Raw genomic sequence first — 17,606 nt, forward strand, 5'->3', positions numbered from 1 at the left:
CGCCCAAATGTTGCATATAAAATAGCCCCCTAATTGCCAGCAAATTGCTGGCAAATTGTAGGGCAATTAGCGCATCCGAGTTGGGAAATAGCCCCCCGCTAGCCAGCAACTTGCCCTTTTTGACTGGGAAGCTTTGCATGGGCTTTCTCTTGCACTTCCCCTCTTAAAACCATCATGCTCGTTTGGCTGCACTTTTTGACAGTCCTTTTGGCTGCAGTTTTTGACACTTCGCTAGTCAGTGTATAAAGTGTCTGTAGTCAACACTATTTACACCTATCCGATCCGTTTCAGTGCCGGTTCAGTCCCGTGCACGGAGGCCAATATTCTTTCGTACAATTCAACTGGGAGCATTCACATTTGTCCGGTACGGTGCCGTGCCGGACAAATGTGAATGCTCCCAGTTGAATTGTACGAAAGAACATTGGCGTCCGTGCACAGAACTGAATCGACACTAAATCGGATCGGAAAGGTGTAAATTTGGCTTTACCCCTGTACTGTACAATTAATTAAAAGTGTCATAGTGACGCTGTCGAAATCAAAAGAGAAAGTAAACAGAGTCTCTCATTGCTAGCTATGACGTTTTGAATAAAAGCTCTAGAATTGCCATATTAGGGCATGTTCAGGAGCGTTTTATTTTGTATAGGAGTTTCAAAGTAGAACTCGAACTGAAACAATCACATCCCCAGCAGAGCGTTTTGTTTTATAAATTCTAACAGTTTTGTTTTAAAATTTAAAACTGTTATACGACGCCGTTCTATTTGATGTTGATTTTAAAACACGTTTAAAACTGTGTTTTAAATACATGCAAAGTTTTCATCACAGACACTTAGACCCGATAGACAGCGGAAAAATAAATTTGAATGCAGTGGCGCTGAAAGCACGGCGTGACATGAATTTTGAACTGAATAGAAAATCCGCTAAAACTGCTGCTGGGGACAGCAAGTTCTAGTTTTAAAATTTTCAGTTTTATATAATAGAACTGTCAAAATTTTGAATCTGAAACTGAAACACTCCTGAACATGCTCTCAGGAGCGTTTTATTTTGTATAGGAGTTTCAAAGTAGAACTGGAACTGAAACAATCACATCCCCAGCAGAGCGTTTTGTTTTATAAATTCAAACAGTTTTGTTTTAAAATTTAAAACTGTTATACGACGCCGTTCTATTTGTTGTTGATTTTAAAACACGTTTAAAACTGTGCTTTAAATACATGCAAAATTTTCATCACATACACTTAGACCCGATAGACTGGGGAAAATAAATTTGAATGCAGTAATTCTGAAGACATGGCGAGACATGAATTTTAAACTGAGTAGAACACCCTCTAAAACTGCTGCTGGGGACAGCAAGTGCTAGTTTTAAAATTTTCAGTTTTATATTATAGAACTGTCTAAATTATGAATCTAGAACTGAAACACTCCTGAACATGCCCTTATGCTTTGTGCGTAAATTTCTCGCGTGTTTTTTGTAAACGGCCAATAAGCATGCTGTCAAAGTTCACTTTGAGAGAAAATTCCGGACAAACCGTAGCTCGCCGAGAATGGATGTTAACATTTTATGAAAGTGAAAAGTTTTCTCTTTCGTCACAAAAGCAGACGAAAGAGAAAACTTTTCTCTTTCATAAAATGTTAACATCCATTTATAATCGGCGATTAATGATTTGTCCAGAATTTCCTCTCAAAGTGAATTTTGACAGTGTGCTTATTGGCCCATTTCAAAAAACAGATTTGTCAGGTGTCTATCGTACGTAAACGCTCAGTAAAACCAGCTGGAAAATAAGTGAGAATCTCGACAGGCTTCCGTCAGAACTCTGGCTCCAGTGACACAAACAATTCCCACTCTGAATCGATTGTCATTGGAGCTGGAATTCTGGTAGAGGTCGTGCCCAACGTGCTTTATGACTGGGTTCACTGAGTGGATGTTTGGACCGAATTTTTACAACTATACAAACAGGAATTCCTCCTCTCCGAATTTTAGTCGGAGGACGAATACTCCAGTTTATGGGGGGGGGGGGCGAACTCATAATCTCCGAGTTGCACGTCAATTTTCCCCGGTCTGGCGAAATTTTGGGTAATTTTGACTTTTAAAGGACAATGCATAAATTACGTAACGCAAAGATTGCCCAAAATTGACTGCCCACTCTCCCCGTGTAACCCATTGTAACAAATTTCTCAGTCCCCCTCCCTTACTACGTAACAAATTCTTAAAATAAATATTTCCTCAGTAAAATCATGTTACATGACGTTCTAGCTTACTCCCTCTCTCAATATGTCACAACAATGCCACAATTCGTCGTACCCACTCTCCCCACCTAAAAACGTTACGTCATTTATGAATGGTCCCTTATGATTCTGAGGTTAATTTTTTTCCTATATATAGGGTAGGGTTTTCACCTCTGCAAATTTTACCCGATTGACGCTTCGTTTCAAGGTAACCAAAATGCGTCACCAAGTATTGCACATTTGGCGCGATACGACAAAAATAAAAAAAAAACAAATCTTATAAACTTATAACCTATTTACAAATTTTGAGAAAAATATTCCGCTTTTCGCTAATATTTTAATTACGCGTTCAACCAAATCGCTAAATATAGTTTAGGAAAGTGAACTGCCTTTTATTTTGTCAAATTTAATACTTTTTTGCTCCTACTATATACCGAGAGGGAAGGTCTCTTCCAATCTGTTGGATCATCAACAATCGAATGATCCCAGTGTAATCGTTGTTTGCTTCAAAAGTGTCACTTAGCTGTTAGCTGGATAGGTTAACATTGCGTCTTTGTTAGATCCTCTCTAGCGACTGTGGGGCCAAATTACCGGATTATTGGATCCCCGCCTAAAGTCCCGGAGATACCACCTTTTTCTTCCCCGGCGATGCCGTTGCTATGCATGTTTTGTTCTTTTCGGTTATTGTATGTGGAGCAGAGCAATCCTCGTTAAGTTTATCGTCCACAGCGAGAATGGCAGGTGCTTTTGGATTACTTGCGTTTTGCAGGAGTAGCGATTATATTCCCAACTGAACCAACAGTACTGCTCAAAAACGTGAAAACAAACTAAATGGAGAGTTAAAATTAAAAATTCTACGATGAATGTAAGTAGAATTAGGATATATTCCAACCAGTGTTAAATTGTCACCCTGAAAGGTTACAGAAGGAGAAAAAAAGAGAATCACTTGCACAAGATCTAACGGGCATCGACTATCTTTTAATTTTTAAACTCCGTGAATATACAAAAGAGCTACGGCTCAGTTAAGCTGATGAATTTTTTTTCCGATTACTATATTTTCTCAAACCTATTTATACGAGGGCTAAAATTTTATTACTTAACACACTTGGCACCATTCCAGTAATAATTCGGCAATGGGCTGAAAATTTATTCTTTTCGACAGTCGATTATCTCATTCGTAAACATTCGTGGAAAATAATTATTACCTCATCAACTAATCCGACCATTCTCATTCTCTTTCCAGGTGCCCACATTAACCCGGCCGTAACCATCGCGCTGGCGGTAACCCGCATGATATCGCCACTGCGTGCCATTCTCTACACGACAGCACAGTGCGGTGGATCGATAGCTGGTGCTGCCCTGCTTTACGGGTAAGTAATTTTACTTTGCCTTGGGACAGTGTTTAACCAAATCCTACCGCGTCTCATTTCGCGTTGATACTCACTGCAAAACTGTGATAATCATGAGATCAAACAAAGGCCGATGTTCGTGGCGGCGGCGGCGCCTTACAGCGGGCAGAATTTCAGCAGATTGAGAATGTGCCCTTTAGCCGCTGGCTGGCACTGGCTCGGTCACAACCTTATAATAGCTGCTCTGTAGCAAAGGGGTCGGTCCGACCCGGTTCGCCAAGTTGAAGAATATTTACGTCGAGCAATAACAAAAAAAAAAAACTCAGGGCAGGTGATATTAAAATTTCGACTGTCAGCCACTCGGGGCTCTGCTGCCGGTGCTTGTTTTGCTTTTCGACAGAAGAGGTCCTCTTTCGGGGGTTAAGGGGAGGGAAGTATTACAACGGCGACGTGCGTGGAAAGAGTTGTGGAATATAAAATTACAGACTGTGGAGCTTCGAGGTGATTTTTTATGCTTTTACTTTGACTGTGATGGGCTGGCATCTTGTGCTTGTGCTGTTTTACTTCGCTTTTAGGAGAAATTTTAAAGGGTAAATTGAGTTCAAACGGAGTATACAGCAAACCAGAATAATAGCAGCTGTTCATGCATGAGATCGCTTCAAGAATTTTACCTTAATGACACTACACTGGAGAAGAAGAGAGTTTGCATTTGGAATTCTGTACTTGAAAATAAAGGTTGACAGATAAATATGTTAAAAAAAATTTACAGATTGACTTGCAAACCGCGTTTTGTATTGAGCTAAGCCTTTTTGTTTTTTCTTGGTGTTAACAGCGGTGTAGTGCAAAAACTGACTGACAATAACTTGGGTGTATTGAATGAGTCTATCGCCGACTACACCGGTGTAGTTCACAGTTACAAACGAAAATGCCATAAATGTAGAATAGTTAACCTACTCGTTTCACCTAACATGGAAAATTTCTATAATGCAATTAAACGTTCGACTGTTGGTCTCTCGTTGTTCCAAAGAGAAAAAATAACCCCAGCGAAAAATCACACATTCCCCCTCAAAGGTTCAACGGTCGTGAAACCCACACCGTGTTATCCAATTTGGTAACAAGATGCACATTCCCATAAAACACACACCGTCGACCGTCTCGGCAAGTAAAAGTGCAGCAACCCTTCCGACGAAAACAAAAATCCGTCATCAACACTCTCCCCGGCTTTGAAACAGGCACCGCCAGATCCATAGTGAACGCAACGAACCAAAACAACCGGCGAAGTGTGCGGCTCTTGTGTGCCCACCCGGCCGCGGTCTGCAAGCAAACTCGGATCGCATTACAATGAGTCCAGTTCCGCATCGGTCGTCGCGCCAGGTCTGGAGAAACAGGTGGTTCTTGTCAGGCCAGTCGCCCCCCACTCAGCTCGTGCTCACTTCGTATGTTTACTAATAATTCGGTGCGAGATTGCGACTGCCGCCAAGCTCTGCACTTTCGAGCTGGTAGACTTCATGCTAGTTTGGGGTAAATTGTCGATTGTTTTAATTTTGACGTTAGATCACCCAAAAACTCCGACGCAAGCAATTATCTAGCTAAGGTTCAACTAATGAAGATTAATAGATCCTCTCAGTGCAGTGAGTTACGCGCATTCTCACGTGCTGCTGCCCGTGCAGCGTAGGATCACGCCACGTAACGTCGCCGTGCCGATCTTGGCCGACAATTAACGTCAACGGATGTTTTGATAGGCATGAATTAGAAAATCGTTTTATGTTGTTTGGGGACCGAGTTCTTTTAAACACTGGCAAGCGCTGCTGTGACGAAATTATCATAAATCACCGAATTCGTCGAAAGCGTGTGGGAGTGTCAAAATTAGCCAGTTGCAGCAGTCATTATCGCTAGATGTATAGCAAGATCGTTACGATATCGGATCACGTGATTCCCGCCGGGCGCATTCTATTCTACTCGCTGGTTCAGCAAAAATTGCTGAACATCACAGAGAACTGTACTTTTTACGGTACAAAGCACAGATTGCATTCCGAGTGCCTGTTGCACCCTCGAGAGCAACAGTTGTCGTTTATCTTCGAAAAACCGAACCCACGCAGATGTATTTCTCTCTTTTTATGTCAGGAATCAGAACAAATCTTTTACGCAGTCTCCTTTTTTTCCCCCGATCCACATGAAGCAGGTCAATTTTCCATCTATTTTCAACGATCATTCTACCGGCTAAGCCAGAAAGGCAACCCAGCTTGCGCTAGAAAAGATTTCGAACGAAATTTAGCTTGTCTTGGAATGCATTAAGGACGGCACTCTGCAGGAATTCGTGCCAGCTGCCGATCGCGCGCGTTTCCCTGATTGCTTCGGGCTCTGGTTTTAGGACCTCAAAATATTAAAAAAAAGAGACAGGAACAAAAAACATCAAGTTAAAGGATAGCCTTTTTTGCTGCTGCCTGATGACTGCCACCCGGCAATTACGATCGGTTGTTCTTTTGTCGAGGCTTTCCCGGGGGGCACCATCACTGCCTGCCAACACGTGTGTGTGTCCGGTCCGGTTTGAAAGGCTTCCCGCTGCATTTCGATCGACTGGTGCTTAGTGCGGCAGAAGCGTGGCCTGGCGATTGGTTGGAGGGGTGCTGGTTGTTTTTCTTCTAACAACGCTACTTTAATAAGTTTGGTTTGATATTTCGAATTTATTTCTTCAGTATATGACTGGCGACTTGATCGCCATATAGACGGTAGGTTTCCTTTTTTGGACTTAAAATGTGGTGGTTAAGTCGGCTACCATACACTGATAGATGAAATCGAATCGTTAAGCTCAACTTATTAAAGTAAGTATTGTACCTTTCAGCACAAAATGTTTGTTTACAAAATTTTGTCCTCAGGGAGTGTTATAACAAAGAACTAATTTTGCACTGCTTGTGAGAAAAGAACTAGATTTCCGGAATTCAAAAAAAAAACATAATTTTGATCTAAATAAAGTTGGATTCTGTATTTCTCATCTGTAGAAAAATAGATGATTTTGGCCGTTAGCTATAAACAATTTTAATCCATTGTGAAAACTCGAAAGCTGGATTTTAATGGCTATTTCTGTTGGATCTGAAAGTAAGCGTTTGAATACAGGGGATATGCTAATAGTGTACGCGGTTTCGCACTGTTAAGAACGTTGCATGAAAATATATAACCTCACTTTTCTAACAGTTGAGAGAGTTTGTTTACTTGGATTTAGAAAATATTCGATACAACCCAGTACAAGAAGCTTGGTTCGAATTCTAACACCACGTAAATAAGTTCGCTAAGCTGTAAGTTTTTCGAGTATTTTCACTCAGATGACGCCAGCTTGCAATGTTCCATGAGGCATTAAATCATTCTAATTCGCATATGTCTGACGAAAAAGCAGTACTTTCAATATGTTAACAACGATGGAAACATGTTTGAAATATTTGCAGTATGATTTACGCTTAATTTATTTCTAGGAAAATTATTATTTTATTCATTATGCTTCTCCTTATTACGAGTACTGTGACTCAGCGTGCGGTAGAAGTGAAACTAAAACAATTATCGCGCAATCGGTGTTTCATTCATTTCATATAATCTGGTTCATACGAGGTTAGATTGATGCGACAGTTGATGCTGAATTCTGTGTGCGATGCATAAAAATTTAAAGACTCGATCAATTTTTGACAACCCGATTGACAACGAAGTGCCAGTGACTATTCAAACGACTACTCGACCTAACGGATACTTTAACCTAAGGAAGGGATTCGCCAACTGTCTGTTTTTTTCTAGCAAAACAACCTCTTTTTATTTTGTTGAAATTAATAACAACACTGTTACCAATATGTTGGTTTTGTACTTGTATTTAATTTGACTTACAAGCGGAGACAAAAACAGTAAAACTACAACAACCATGGATGTAAACTGGCATCACGAAAGATCCCACCCGGTCAAACCATTTGGAATTTAATTCGGAATCCTGAATGGAGTCAGTATGGATTCCAAATCAAATGCAACAACCGATTCTGAGTCGGAATCGGTTGTTGCATTTGATTTGGAATCCATAATGACTCCATTCAGAAATCCGAACCGGTTCCGGAATGAGTTTAACTGGGCATAAGCTTTGCATTCCCGATCAGAAGGACATAACTAATTTATAACACCTGGAGTTATTTATTTCAAAAATATTTTGAAACAGAACATGTTATAAATCCGGCTGGTTAATTGTTAAAATAACAAAAAATAAAACAAAAACCTGGCTAATGGTAACAAATTTGTAACAAAATTTGATATGATTTTATCAAAGTTAAAACTAATTTAGATATATTTTTTCTCCAAAAGTATACGTCCTCTGTGAGAGAACTGTATTAAATATAATCATCTAATGACAGTGACCTAGTAACAAACGATAAATTCATAAATTGATGGTCTCATAATAGATTATGTTATAATATTGATAGTAAAGAAAACTGTCCGCAATCCACTTTCAATTCCGTTATCTAAATATAACTCCAGTTGTTACAAATATCAACCATAGTTATAATAGTGTTATTGTTTTGTTATGCTCTTCTGATCGGGTGGGCTTCCTCCTATACTTCCCCTCTCAAAGCCTAAGAGAAGACGTGACAATCGACTTCTTATTTTTTCTTCGACAATCTTGTTTTCGCATATTTTTACTCTGCCGAAATCTTCCGAACAGTGTTGCTATTTTTATTAATGAAAATGGAGTCTTGTTAATTTATTTTATGCTTGTAGTATTTTGTATCTTAAATCCACTATAATGATGAAGGGAACCGTTTTTCCATGTCATGGATGTTTAATATGTTTTGATGAAGCCATTTTTTGAAAAATTTTAGATTATGGTTTGGTTTCTGTCTTATTTTTATAAAAGTTTATCAACCACGTATACGGTAAATGCATGATAAATACTTGTTTCACTTTGCCGCCCAATTTCTGTTATATTTAGTCATTTTTACTTTTTTTTTACTAACGATAATAATTGTATTTGTCAAAAGTAATGACAATCTCTTCCTAGAAATATTAGCAACACTGCCAAACATCATTTCACTATCCCTGCAGTAACATTGCCTACGGTGCAAAAAGTCAGAATCAGCCAAGTTCCATTCTGCCGTAAAATTGGAACAAAAATGCCCCCCCCCCTTCCCTATTGTCACGTCTTATCTTAGTTCAAACTACAGACACTTTATACACAGGCTAGCGAATTTTCAAAAACTGCAGCCAAACGGACTGCCAAAAAGTGCAGCCAAACGAGCATGAGGGTTTTGAGAGGGGAAGTGCAAGAGGAAGCCCATGCAAAGCTTATGGGAGCTTCCGTGATGCCAGTTAACATCCATGGTTGCTAGTTTTACTGTTTTTCTCTCCGCTAGTCTGTTATATAAAGTGTTTGTAGTTCAAACCCATCATGTTCGTTTGACTGCATTTTTTGACAGTTCGTTTGGCTGCAATTTTTGACACTTCGCTAGTCTGTGAATAAAGCGTCCGTAGTAAAAAATATTCTCAATGAAACAATTTCTGGAGAATTGGCTTGAATACTCAAATTAGATTAGATTAGGCTTAATAGAAAAGTGAAAACTATTAAACCCGGTTTAAACGTACTGGTGAACCTGGTTTAAAAGTTAAGCGAGGGTGAAGAGATCGGCTCTGAATAAGAGAGATTATAACCAAAGACGATGTTTTAAATATAAAGACACGCGGAGAGAAATACAGTGAATTTGGCTGCAAGGTTTACCAAATTATTTGTCTGCATGTTTTGACAACCAGGAGTTTTGTGTAAACAGTAAGTGACTTGTTGTTTTAATGAAAGCTTGACGAATTTCTTTTAAGAAATATTTCATAAAATACTCAATCATGCAACTCTAAAACGCCTTGATTCACGTAACTGAGCCCATGTACATGGTTTTCGCTGCACTAGAGAGGATATATCGAAAATACAGTTGATGAGTAATAGCAACATTGTGGCACAGTTGGCACTTTGCTGATGTCATTCAAAATTGATATTTATGACGAATATCTCGATAATAGGAGAAAACTGTGTTTAAATTTATTCGTACTTTATTATTATCGTGAAAGTTATTTAGTATGTATGTATATAAAGTTTACACTCTTCGTATGTAAACATAATTACATACTTTTTTATTTCAGTCTCAATACTCCCCACGAGTTACTTCCTAAATCCGCCATATTTGTTTACATTGCCCGTTTGGAACCGTTGTTTTGGGTTCGATTGGAACTTTTGGCTTCAGTCTTCGCGCATCTCTATACAATCATCTCTGATTATAACTACTAGAGGTCACATGCCGCTGCTAACACTGATGGTTTATTATCTCGCTCTTACATATGCTAGGCCCATTAGTTTGACACATAGTGCCTCGGGTAAAGACATGTCAAAGTAATGGGATACAATTGGCTTATTTGACGTCTAGAACACCGACACAGTTGCAATGTGTACAGACATTACTCAATTGACTAATCTATGCACAGTTGTGTTAGTGCGAAATTGAGGTTAAATTGGGTGTAATTTTTGCCAAATGAGGTTAAATCAGATGAAGAATCGTACACATCGCGTATACATAGATGTATATACACATTGTAACTGTGTTGGAGTCCTACCCGATCAGAAACACATAACAGAAATATTTCAAAACTATATCTCGCATTGCTACTTGTTATAAATTTCTGTTATTTTAACTACTAACGAGACCTAATTTATAACACAATATGTAACAAAAATTGCGTTCTGTTATAATCTTGTTATTTCTTTCTGATCGGGTAGACATCAAACAAGTCAATAAAGTTCTAGGAAAATCATTTGACACACACTACTACACACTACACACTACTCATACCAGGCACGTACAATACCGGTTGTTCAGGCTCCATCCCGACAATAATTCGACCGAAAAGTTATTTTCCATTTGTTTTCCTCAACCTATCATAACGTTATGGCAGGTGGAGGAAAACAAATCGCCGATTGCACTAACACTGTTTCAGATTGGAACGTACTCTATACGCTAGAGCGAGCCCCTATGTTTCAGTCCGTGAATATATGGAGACAGTATTCTATCTATCTTTTGTTTACTATTTATCTGTCAGTGTCATTCCAATCGAGACCTGTCAGTGGCCCTCGTTCGAGAAGGATTCGAAGCGATTTTCTTCCAATTGAGTGCTTTTGACAGGTCTTATACTCGATTGGAATGAAACTGACAGATAAATGGTAAACAAACGATAGAAATGGCGAGTCATTATACAGAGGGATTCAGCGTCGTGATAACAACAAAAAATTAAACCTGTTCACCTCACCTCCGGACTATCCATTTGAAACCACGTTTAGTCATTCCCAAGGAATTGATGTGACTAAGTCTAGAATAGGCCCGGAACCCCGATCTTCCGACGGGCCTGTGGGGGTTTCTATATATTCTTGAGAATGTTAGCATCTATCAAAAATTAAATAAGGGTCCCATGACTTGGATCGTTAACTAGAATGTTTCGAATTGAATTAGTTGGTGGTGGTTCCGGAGATATTGAAACTCAGAACAATCGATCAGAAGATGTTCCGCGGCAAGCCTTTATTTACTACACCATGTGGGTTATCTTTGGGTGTCCAACGCGTAGACGAGAGAGGGTTATCTGCTCGAGCTTCCGGCCGGTTCATCATGCAGGTCCTGCTGAATTTTTGAGGTAATCGGGTGGGTTCTTCTAGTAGCTGTGAGTGAGCCATAGCTTTTGCCTTGAAGTCGGAGACGATATTCGCCGAAGGGTGACTATATCCAACGAGCTGCCGATGAGCCCGCTTCTCCGCCCTTGCTGATTTCGCAATAACCGAGTCTCAAGTGCTCTTAATAGCCTAAATATAAGGATGGAATAACGGTTCGGTTTTCAGGGCGAACAAGACTGACAAGGGGCCATTGATAAATGACGTACCACTTTTAGGGAGGGAGGGTATGACAAAATGGAACATAAGAGGCTAGAACGTTACGAAAGATATTTTTACTGAGGATTTTACGTTACGTAATTTAGGATTTTGCGTTACGTAATTTATTAACGGCCCAAGAAGTGAAATGGAATGGTAGTCGGTACCCCCTCTAATTTCTATGCGACCTCAGGTTCTGTCAACAAAACGGAATAACTTGGGGTAGGCGGAGGCAGGCCAGGCCAGCTCCTGTTTCGCAGACCCCCACTCCGGCCATTTTTTCGAGCTTGAACGCGCCAGTGTAGATCTGAATGGGAGGATAGTTCGGAAATCGTTGGTTTATCATGTTTTCGCAGTTTAGCTAACTCGTATTGAACCGGGTAGGTGTTGGTGTCGGTGTTCGGACTTCTCATGATCCAGGGTCTGCCCCAAGTTCTGTGGAAGCGCGCTAGTTCTGAGAGATTTGTGCCTCTGTATTCTCGATATATTTTTGTGTAGTTTTAAGGAGGTTTATTTCAAGGAATCCCATAGATTATTTTAAGGAATCCTAGAGCGCGTCAGTGGGGGTCTTTTTCAGCACTCGGAGTACTTCTCCGCGATGTAGGATTCCACCAATTGGAGACTCGAGATGGCGGCTTGCTACTTGTACGAGGAATGCATCGCTCAGCAACTTGGACGAGTTTGGCCATTCTTTGGTCGCTTGTATAGAGTCCATGATTGCCTCCTCGTAGGTGACCCAATCTGCACTCTCGGATAGTTAGCACTGAATGTGAGTAGTGGCTGGTAACGATCGTAAGTTATCTGAATTGGAAGGTGGTTGCTATTTCCGGGGTCTGCAAGAACGAGGTCCGCGGAGCAAACAGATAGATAGGACCGAAAAGTATTGGCCTCGAACATAGGTGAAGCTTTCGTCAGCACTGCATTTGTTCATGATTTCAACAATTTAGTTGTCTCGCTGATCGCTGCTGTCAGATTCTCAAGGCGAAAGATGGGCGTTGAAGTCACCAAGACGGGGGTATCTATTTACTCCAGCATGTTCTTCAGTTTTGTACCGATATTGCGCCCTTTTTCAGGAATGTAGACAGAGACCACCGTACATCTTACTGGTTAGAATATGGTTCGTGCCACGGCTCTGTATCGAGTTGCATCGGTGCTGATTAAATGTCAATCCGGACTCCGAGGCCGAAGGTCTGAAAATGTTATCTCCGCTTCTAGTCTCCCACGAACACCGATTACCGAGCTACGGTCCGGGATTAGTCTTGGCCCGAATGTATGTTTCTTGAAGAGCCAAGCATATTGGTTGAAGTTGGACGATTATCAGCTGTAGATCCTCCCAACAGCTATCGGTGCCATTTATAATCCACTGTAAAACGAGTGTGAGCCGGGAGGTGGTGTAGTTGTCATTGGATGATTTACTGCAATTGTCACGACCTGGGTATTTTATACCGGAATAGAGGTTTGCGCCTCCTAGAGCTCCAAGTCCCTCTTAACCTTGTAGGGAGATATGTGATATTGCTCAGTGCTTCAGCTCCGTAACTGTGGCCGATGTGGTGTCGTTCGTTAACTCCAACGAAGGAGCTTCGCGGGCAGTGTATTGGTAGAAAGGAGGTTGTCGTGAATCTCTGGAACGATGTCATGTGCATCCACTGAAAATGAGTCTGTGATTTGAAGTTGCCAAAAGGATTACCGGATGATTTGGTATACCGGCACTGGGTTGTGATATGGGCTCACTCGGCGAAGTCCGGTTGTCGTGCTGTGCCTGGTTCATGACACCAATTCACCCACACAGTATTGTTGTTTTGATAGTGTTTGAAATAGGATTAACCTATAAAAATATCTCCACCACCATGATCCAATAGATCCCAACAAAAGCCACATTTTGGTGTATTTAAGCATTATTGAGACCATTTTTTGATGTTTTTTGGTTGGGTTGTTTGCCACCAACCACATTTATGGTCTTTTTAAGGGAGCTGAGTTATACTTGAGCCCATCAGATGGGGTTTCCAACGGGTTTTAGTAAGGTTTAAAGGTCTTTAAAAGCATGTAGTGTATTGCCACTGTGTGAGACTCACGACTCACTTTCATCGCACTTCTTTTTTCTGCTCTATCTTGGGGCCTCTTATGAAACATGAAATGACTCGTCCATTGAGCTTCGATTTAGCTCTTGACTATTCACTATCTCCATTTGCTATGCCGCCATCTAGTTCTCGTCCCAGTGAGCCGTTTAGATGCTGATTCCTAGAAAAACTCTAGAAAGAGAACTGCGGAGCCTCCATTTTGGATTGATTGGATTCGCGTTTAGCTGTCAAAAAACGAATCCAATCGAACATTGCCTATCCTTATAACATTGGACGTGTTGCCATACAATGCCGGTGCATACGTTGCCAAAAATGCTGTTTTTCTCTCCGCAGTTCTCTTACTAGAGTTTTTCTACTGATTCCATGAGCAATTTAGCTCTTATTTCCGTAAGTCATTCAGCTCCCAGCTTTGCCACGATCTACTCGGATAGTTCCCAGCGGTGAATTCACCCTACTCTGACTGAAAGTTTCCCGACGAAGGAATTTCTCCCAACACCGTTACGCGGATAATATCCGAGATCTACTTGAATATTATCCGGCGGTTATCTACCCTACTCCAACCGAGAGTTCCCTGGCAGCACGATTTCTCTCGGTACCGAGATCTGAGTGGGTAGTATACCAACACGGTACTCCATTAATGAACGAGGCAGCGGAGGAGGAATTGTGGTCCGTTGTCAAAAGAAACATCAATCATGACGACTTTTTATCTAGAATTTAAAAAAAAAAATCCAGTAAGTTGAATACAAGATTAAATCACTTCCCAATTGCAAGCGATTCGCTTTGTCACGTACTGATAGATGGCTTAGGAATGATGAATTGGTTACCATTAATTGGTATATAAAAATAATCAGTTTAATTGACAAGATTATCGAAACTGTTCACTACTAATTTAAAGAGCTGCATTAATTAAAAAAATCTTTCATTAAATTCACTACCAAAAGACACTCTCGCCCAACCCCTCCCTCTGCTACACCCCTGACGCCTATTTTTTTCACTCCGTTGTCTCGATATGATAATTTTTCCCTTCTCGCTGAGTTCGGGCTTAATGGCCCGCTGTTGCTGCTGCCGCAGTTGTGCGTACGATTTAAATTGGGATCGGGTTATGCTTCGTGGACGCCAGGTGCAAACTGAGACTGAAGCCTGTTGCGCATGTTAATGCGAGCTACGGCGGCAGCGCACACCTTTAGCTCGAGAAAGGTTTACTACCCAGGTACCATAATAAGAAATTAATCGCAGTGACACGACCGACTGACTGTTGGACCAAGATCGAGCGTGACTCGAGTGTGAGGGATTTTCGGTTTGGCCAAATGATTTAATCCCATCGGTTGCTGGGGATGTGTACACAGGGACAAAGAATCCAGCTGCATCACTCTCTCCTTTTTTTGATTGTGTCGCAACGCAATCGAGTGACGTGACGGATTTCACTTTCCACACTTTTACCGAATCCTTCCATCCATCGATGCGTCTGAATGCACTGAGCATGATTTATTCTATTTGTTTATCGAATGCTATTCATCATTTATATAAAAGTCCAATTCTGTACTTTCTCACAAAAGAAGACAAAATCGCACTTTTGTTCTCCAATCCAATTCTCCAGAACGGAGCACAAAGGAAGATATGGAACCTGGAACATCTGCGCGGGTCCATCGTGTATTATGTTGTACGGAGCTACCGATCTTTCGTGTCGGATCGGGAGGAACCTTCTGTCCCGTTTTGCTGCGGTTCTTTATGCCTCCTCAAGCTGTTGCGCCGAGACAGCATGAGAAACGAATCATAAGTACCGTGGAGGAAGATCCTCAAGAAATAGGCTTCCTTCAATCTTTTCTCGTCGCTCGTCTCGCTGAAGAAAAGAACATTTTCTTCGGTAGCATCATCATCATCCTTCTTCCTCCGCTTTATTGGAAGTGCTTGACGACCGACATTAGCCATCCAGCAAAGCCGAGCCAGGCAATGCAACAGGCAGGGAATCAGCGAACAATGTGTGTTTTTCCGCTCTTCTATTCTGCTGAAGCGAAGTGAGAGAGTGCCCTTGTCTGGACATCAATGCATTGTAGTTATGGATGGAACAAACACGCGGGAACGCAGATGGTACGCGTAATCTGCTTGCTGGTGTTGTTAATGATTTACCGCAAAATCTGCTTCCTGTGCTTCCTGACGGGCGAAAAGATTGGATCCTCGGGATGGCCAGATGATTTGAAGAGGAAAAAAAACCGCGAGCGTCTGTTGTGCTTATAGTTCTTTGTGTTATCTGAGTCATATGGTGAGCCTGGGATTCATTTGCAACCGCAGATTCATAATTAATAAGACTTCCTTCCTTTCATATTTTTTCAAAATAAATCAAAGGAACGAAACTCATTTCTAAATGTCAAAACCTGTAGTTGCTCTCAAACCAATTGCTTTAATTTCGAGAAACCCGGTGACCTATTTACCCGACGTGACAATTATTCATTCTCAAAACCGGTGTCAACCAGCACTTTCGGATGAAATTCCGTGGGAAAATATATTCGTTCCAAATTGTCGGTTGCAACGAGTGCAACCGACCCTGCTTCAACCATTTTCCGCAAGTAAAACACTCATATTTCCGTTTTTCCTCTGCTGCCGGACTAAATTCCTTGCCAAATATATTTCTATATACATTTATTGCGAGATACGAGTAGCTTTGTGTACAAGTAATAACCCCGGCACTGTCCAAATCGTTTTTCTCGAAAGAAAAAAAAATCGCCAGCATTCCATCGTCAGCATCCATATTCCAAACAGCGTTTGCTTGACCAACTCCGGAAGCGGTTCATGGTGCGGGGAAAAGTGATACCCCGTTCAACACTCCCGGGAGGGTTGGCAAACTGAACCATTAGCATTCATAAATTTTCTCCTCCATTCGGTGGGGATGGGGAAAGAAATTTTCGAATGGAACTACAAATTGAACACTTTCACAGCAACATACTCAGGTCGCAACTGTTGTTGAAGCTGTGGCATCGTTTGTAGTTTCTATTGTTTTCTATGATTCTTCCCCATATGGAAGAGGGGGTTTCTCCAGGATCGATATTTGCCTGGTAACTGCGAACGTTTCGGCTCGTTTGGCTAGGTTGGATTATTTCGGCTGCTAAATCCAGATGTGTACGGTTGTAAATTTCATCGGAATTCCCGAGTGAAAATGGCAGCGCATTTTGGTTTTGACAGGAGAATCCATGTGTACAATTTGATCTGGTTCCCTGCACTGCATTTTTTTCTGTTTCTTGTAGCTTCTTGGAAAAGCATCATATCTATCTACTCGGGAACAATCTTTCGTCGGTATTAATTAGTGCTCATTTCGAAGTGCGGCAAGACATTCGAACTGACGGATAGGGGGAGTAAATTAAGTAAGTTGACCTCATCAACGTTGAACAAATGGTGTCGCAGTGCAGTGCAGTGGGAAGAACAAACTGTTGAATGGGAAGATTTTGGTGTGTACGGAAATAATTTCAATGCCACATGTTCACTTCACAGGACGTAAACTGAAGTGTTGATATTTTCAAGATATTTATTAGTATTAGCCATTATTAGTTTATGCAATCGGTAGTTCAGTCTTTAAACAGTATAAATTTGACGTCTTTTTCATTTATTCTTACTAAAACAGGGAGTTTGTCTAATCTAGTTTCGCATTTTTTAAATAATTCATTTATGCATTTATGCAGCTCAATGCGATAGCTTAACAAAACAATGGCATTTTTAAAGATTTTTTTGTTTTCATTTATTCATATTTTTTCCGTCGTCCTCTGTTCACACTGAGTGTCTATCACTCTAGATATTTTGTCCATAAACACACTGACCGGATGGATTTACTGCACAGAAAAAAATATCTTGTAATTTTAAGTTTATTTTCATGCACATATTTGGAGCATGAATATAAATGTAAAATTAAGTTCTACTAAAAATCCACACGACTTGTCGTGCTTTCTTCAACGAATTTTGTTATAATTCTACACGTGGATTGAAAATTACAGTTTCTTCAAACGGAAAACCAATGCACTTCAATGTATTTTTACATGCTTATTGCTGTAAAAT

At 40.7% G+C, this 17,606-nt stretch overlaps 1 protein-coding gene across 1 annotated transcript in view; it reads left to right on the forward strand.

The window, feature by feature from the left end:
- The window catches only part of LOC131696185 (neurogenic protein big brain-like), a gene marked incomplete at its 3' end in the record, with an annotated part of 77,974 nt that overhangs the window by 16,838 nt on the left and 43,530 nt on the right, over positions 1–17,606 (forward strand). Inside the window, exon 3 of the mRNA XM_058984727.1 lies at positions 3,464–3,590. Within this exon, the coding sequence (XP_058840710.1) occupies positions 3,464–3,590 (127 nt within the window). The remainder of the gene's footprint in view (positions 1–3,463; positions 3,591–17,606) is intronic.

The sequence above is a fragment of the Topomyia yanbarensis genome, unplaced genomic scaffold, assembly GCF_030247195.1.
Source record: "Topomyia yanbarensis strain Yona2022 unplaced genomic scaffold, ASM3024719v1 HiC_scaffold_87, whole genome shotgun sequence".
NCBI classification, from domain to species: domain Eukaryota; kingdom Metazoa; phylum Arthropoda; class Insecta; order Diptera; family Culicidae; genus Topomyia; species Topomyia yanbarensis.